Below are 4,850 nucleotides of genomic sequence, written 5' to 3' on the forward strand. Positions count from 1 at the left end.
TATCGTGAGCAGCAAAAGTCTCTACAAAATCAGATGGAAAGACAGGCTGGAACACCGGTACCGTCACAATAGAAGGAAGGTCTTTCAAATCTGCTCAAACATGCCAAAACTTCTAAGCCTGCAATTTGGTCCAAGCTACGTACCTTGAAAAAGTCCAGAGTACTTACTGGTCTGATCTCCTGTGGCTTGCTCTGGAGGGCACACGAGAGCTCATCTTCCTCTGTAAAGGTATGTGGTTCAACTTCAAGTTAACATACATGCATGTACATTAAAAACTACAATCATAAGCTATATTCAATTTCAACTCTACTACAGTAACTGGATAAATTACGTAGATTACAATGTATGATGATTATTTTGCAATTTATAAGCCGGAAAACTTCTGAATTGCTTTCTATTCTACATTTTGTATTTTCGACTGATTCTTTTGGCAATTCTTTTGGCAGTGAAGTTGCAGTTGTACTTGACTGTGAGGGGAGGGGCACAGTGCATAAAGATGACTGCATACATGTATGATGTCTGTTTAATTACCAAAGTCTTGACAAAGTGTAAATATAGTGGTGACAGACCTTTGACTAACACTTGCATGTTCATCCTCTTTGCGTAGTCTGCAGCATACCACACTTTCAGCTCGCAGTGTGGCTCGATCGGCTGCAATTAACGATATCAATTCAAATATCACACTAAAAAGGAATCTTCAGTAAGCCAGGAGGCACTAAAAAATGTTTGAATATAGTACTAAAACAACATCGGAAAGCCAGGGCTCAAAATTCATTTTTGGTCATAGGTGCACTGGTGAACCCAACCTAAAATATTACTATTAGGTGCACAAAAAACTGTTTGGGTGCACCAAAAAATAAACTAAGTAGAATGTCAGCACAAACTAAGTATGTTTCGTTTCTGAAAAGTACTGTAAGAATGATTTTATTATTTTTCTGACAATTAGATGTTAAGAATATGCTATATACTACTGTAGTATACAATCTTGACATACATGTACATACATGTCAAAATATTTGGGTGCACTGGTGCACCCACAGAAAAAAAATTGGGTGCACTAAAGTGCACATGCACCCAGTATTTCAAGCCATGAAAACACTAGAAACAACTCAATAGGTTCCAGGTAAACCACAAACAAGTGCTCTGTCCAACCTTAGTGGAGGAGAAGTAGATCTTGTCCCTGTACTGGTAGGCCACCATGTTCTGTTCCGCATGGTTCCGGGCTGGTCTCACAAACATCATCCAGTTACAAACATCTTCATTGGGTGTGTCCAGGTAGTACTCCTTCCCGTTCTTAAAAACCTGCAATTGGTAATGGAACAAACAAGATTTTTAGTAGTTTTACTGAGAACTGAGCAACATAAAGTACCCTGTCATCTCACTAGTAACGGTGTTTATGGCATTTATTATATATTAAGCCCTTCATTTACTAGTTTAAGCCTGTCACACATTTACACATTTGGTTTCCCAAACACACATTTGCTTTACCGAAATTCTGTAACAGTTTAGTTAGTAAAAAATTTCCTTGGCTATTTTATATAATAATTTTCACACTGTAACTTCTGTGAACCTCTCAGAATTCATAATTCTCCCTACAGTAAACTGAAATATTCTTTATCCAGGTCATGTAATTGAAATTTCATTTTGAATGCCCATAAAAAATTGTATTTGCATGAGGGGACCCACCAGCATGAAGGCAATGCATGCTAACACTTATACATTTACACAATTTAACAAAAAATTTTTTTTTAAATATTGACACTCAATGATGATACGCAAATTCTAATGTCTTGAACATAGAAAAATGACCAGGAAACATATTATTTCAGTAAGCCAGCAAACTTAAATGTTTAATGTGTCTCATGTCTTCTGTGGAAATTTACGGATGATAGCAAGCTTTGTGACTAGATCCATAAGGGATCTGAACCAAAGCTCCACAAAGCTCCACACATGCATCACTTAGAAAGGTCAGGGACACCGGGGAATTCACTCATGTTGATTTACATTCGCCTCAAGCGGCAAAAATACCAGTGTGGCCGTCATTTCCTTTCAGGATCACAAAACAACTCACCCCACCATCACTCAGCATGAATTGGACTTGAACTCCAAACGTGTGATTGTCTCTACCGAACATAAATTGTCTTGTGTTATAACCAAAGCCCTTTTAAATCACAGAGGTATAGACGTTGTGGTGTGGCCTTAACTTTGTTTGACATAACATCATGTCAATCGCTGATGCGCAACAATGTGAAAGGGAGGGGGGTGGCCATGCTCCCCTGGAAAAATTGTGTCTTGATCATCAGAAATTTAAACGCAAATTTTGCATTTTCCTGCATTTTGAGGGGCAAATTTTGCTGGTAAACTTTGCTTAATTTAATGACATCTCTTTCTGTATCTTTACAAGACGGATGCTGGCTAGAACACTGTACAACTACAATGTGTAATGGTCCTCTGATACACAGGTAAGCATGATTACAAATTGTATGAGTTTGATGAACGAAGCTCTACTTACCTGTAGCAGAAATTTGTTTTCATCTCTGTTGGTGAGGTTTGCTATGCTAGTGACCAGGGTGGCCTCAAACGGACCAAACTGAGTTCTTTTCTGAATCACTTTTTTGGCAAACACACCCAGAACTGAAAAAGAGATTGAAGAAAGATTATGTATATTCTGTGTAATACTAATTACTATCAATGTAAAATGCATGTGTATCAACCCAGCAAAAGGGACAGCAAAACTGGATTTTCAAAGTCAATTTTCTGGTTATTCTTTTGATTTCTATTTACACATTCTAAGTCACAAATGATGACATAATAAGTGTGAAATTATTTAGACAATACCAGTACATATTAATCAATTTTTCCCATACAGAACCAGGACTACTTTTCTGGAGACAGAGGAAGACAAAAGATCCCACTTTTTCTGTAATGTGTGGGCTTTCGGATGTTGAGAGAAGAGTAGTTTTCTTTTCATCTATATCATATGTTTTATATGAAAGTTGTGGTAGAATTTGGAGGCTGCGCCAAAAACTTTATTTCGTTCATTGCTATAGAGTACAATTTGAGATAAAATGTGTTTTGAAATAAGTAAATATGTACGTTGTTTGTTTCCGGGTCGAATCTCCAGTTCCCGCAACTGAAGGTAGTGAGGTAGAGTGAGGCGAGCCCGGGACGGGATGACCTTGTCTTTGACCTTGAGTAGGGTGCCATGGAGCTGACACTCTCCTGGAAGACTCTTCCCACATTCCTCACACCCTGGGGAGAGGAGGGGAGGGCCACACAGGACATGTTACAACAGGGCTCAACATTCACTTTTGGGAATAGGTGCACTAGTACTGGTGCACCTGACCTAAAAACTGGGTGCACTAAAATGTTTGAGTGCATCATAATATATATATATATATAACAAATATTTATAAGATAAAATGTCAGCAAAAACAAAATACCTGTATGTTTCATTGCTGATGAAAAGTACTGCAACAATAACTTCATCATTTTTCTGATACTTACAAAATGTAGATGTTAAGATTATGCTATACACATTACTAACATGGTGACCTTAACATTATATAAACCTACAAAAATATTTGGGCGCACTGGTGCATCCACAGAACAAAATTGGATTCAAAGCTCTAAATTTGGGTCGGCTAAGGTGCACATGCACGCAGTATTTCGAGCCCTGATGTTGCACTACAGATCAGATGCAGGCCAGGGCTTGAAATATTTTTTCTGCATGTGCATTGAAAGCATTGGCCACATTGAAAATTATCTACACCAGGCAATTTTACCTGCACCACACACTTCAGGAAGTACATGTATGGACCACACTAAAAGCTGATCAGAAACCATTGACATTATTTAATTTACACATGTACCTTCTTAAGTGGTAATAGTCAATGCAGAAAATGAAAAAATCCACATACACCTACAACATGGTTAGGGTTTTAGGGCTATTTCAAATGCTTCAAGTATGAAATGACAACCAGAGTGTGCTAACAAATCAATGGCACTATATGCCAACACCAGAAAGATTTCCTCATCCAGAACATTTTTGTTTTGCTGCCCAATGAAAGACAAGAATTGTCGAGGGTGAGACTCAGAGATACAACTTCTCCTTAGGCCACACCAATTTAATTTGTTGGTTCTCGGATTCGCCTCTTCATTTTTTTCTGATTTGCAAAAAAAAAAAAAGATTCTGGTTCTGAATCAACTCAAAAATGCTCATATTTTGCCCCAAACAGTTGAGGAAAGTCCTTTTCTTCCTAGTTGTTACAGTTTTTTCTATCTATCAATGCAGTGGTTTGATTAAAAGTTCAAAATTTATACTTTAAATTTTAACCCAGCCTTTTTTGTTGACTTCATGGCTCATATTGTAGCATTTGGGGCTATAATAGGATGCCTAGACCTGTTTTTATTATGTTTACCGAAGGAAACATATTATATTTGCTCATTTCCTCCTCCTCCTCCTCCTCTTCCTCTTCCTCTTCTCCAAACACCTAAAAATCGTATATATTTTCGTAATTAGAACCTGGAGGAAAATGAAATTCAGCATGCTGGTAGGTTGGTACGTTAGACACTGAACCTTGGTCATTTTAGCCAACATAGGTGTCAAAAAATGATTTTATTTGAAAAAAAGGGTGAAAAAAGTTGCATTTTAAGCCAAAAATCGAACAAAAAGAACGCGTTTGGAACATTCGAACAACCATGGAACAATGGAACAGCGTGTTCGATAACCGCGGTCAATGACCCTAGCGCTACGCACGGAACACCCGAGCTTTCCAAATATGGGCATCCGCCCTCGTATGACACGAGAAGAGATCGTTGGACCAATGTCAGCGGTAAGTTTTCATTTT

The 4,850-nt window shown here is 38.0% G+C and overlaps 1 protein-coding gene across 1 annotated transcript in view; it reads right to left on the reverse strand.

The window, feature by feature from the left end:
* LOC109466056 (zinc finger protein PLAG1-like) overlaps positions 1 to 3,246 on the reverse strand; it is a 9,188-nt gene extending 5,942 nt beyond the window's left edge. Inside the window, exons 1-5 of the mRNA XM_019763650.1 lie at positions 3,097 to 3,246; positions 2,513 to 2,634; positions 1,153 to 1,302; positions 570 to 651; positions 144 to 220 (exon numbers count right to left, since the gene is read on the reverse strand). Of these exons, the coding sequence (XP_019619209.1) occupies positions 144 to 220; positions 570 to 651; positions 1,153 to 1,242 (249 nt within the window). The 5' untranslated portion in view covers positions 1,243 to 1,302; positions 2,513 to 2,634; positions 3,097 to 3,246. The remainder of the gene's footprint in view (positions 1 to 143; positions 221 to 569; positions 652 to 1,152; positions 1,303 to 2,512; positions 2,635 to 3,096) is intronic.
* Between the last annotated feature and the right edge of the window lie 1,604 nt (positions 3,247 to 4,850).

This window comes from Branchiostoma belcheri, unplaced genomic scaffold (genome assembly GCF_001625305.1).
Source record: "Branchiostoma belcheri isolate BF01 breed outbred unplaced genomic scaffold, Haploidv18h27 scaffold16, whole genome shotgun sequence".
NCBI classification, from domain to species: domain Eukaryota; kingdom Metazoa; phylum Chordata; class Leptocardii; order Amphioxiformes; family Branchiostomatidae; genus Branchiostoma; species Branchiostoma belcheri.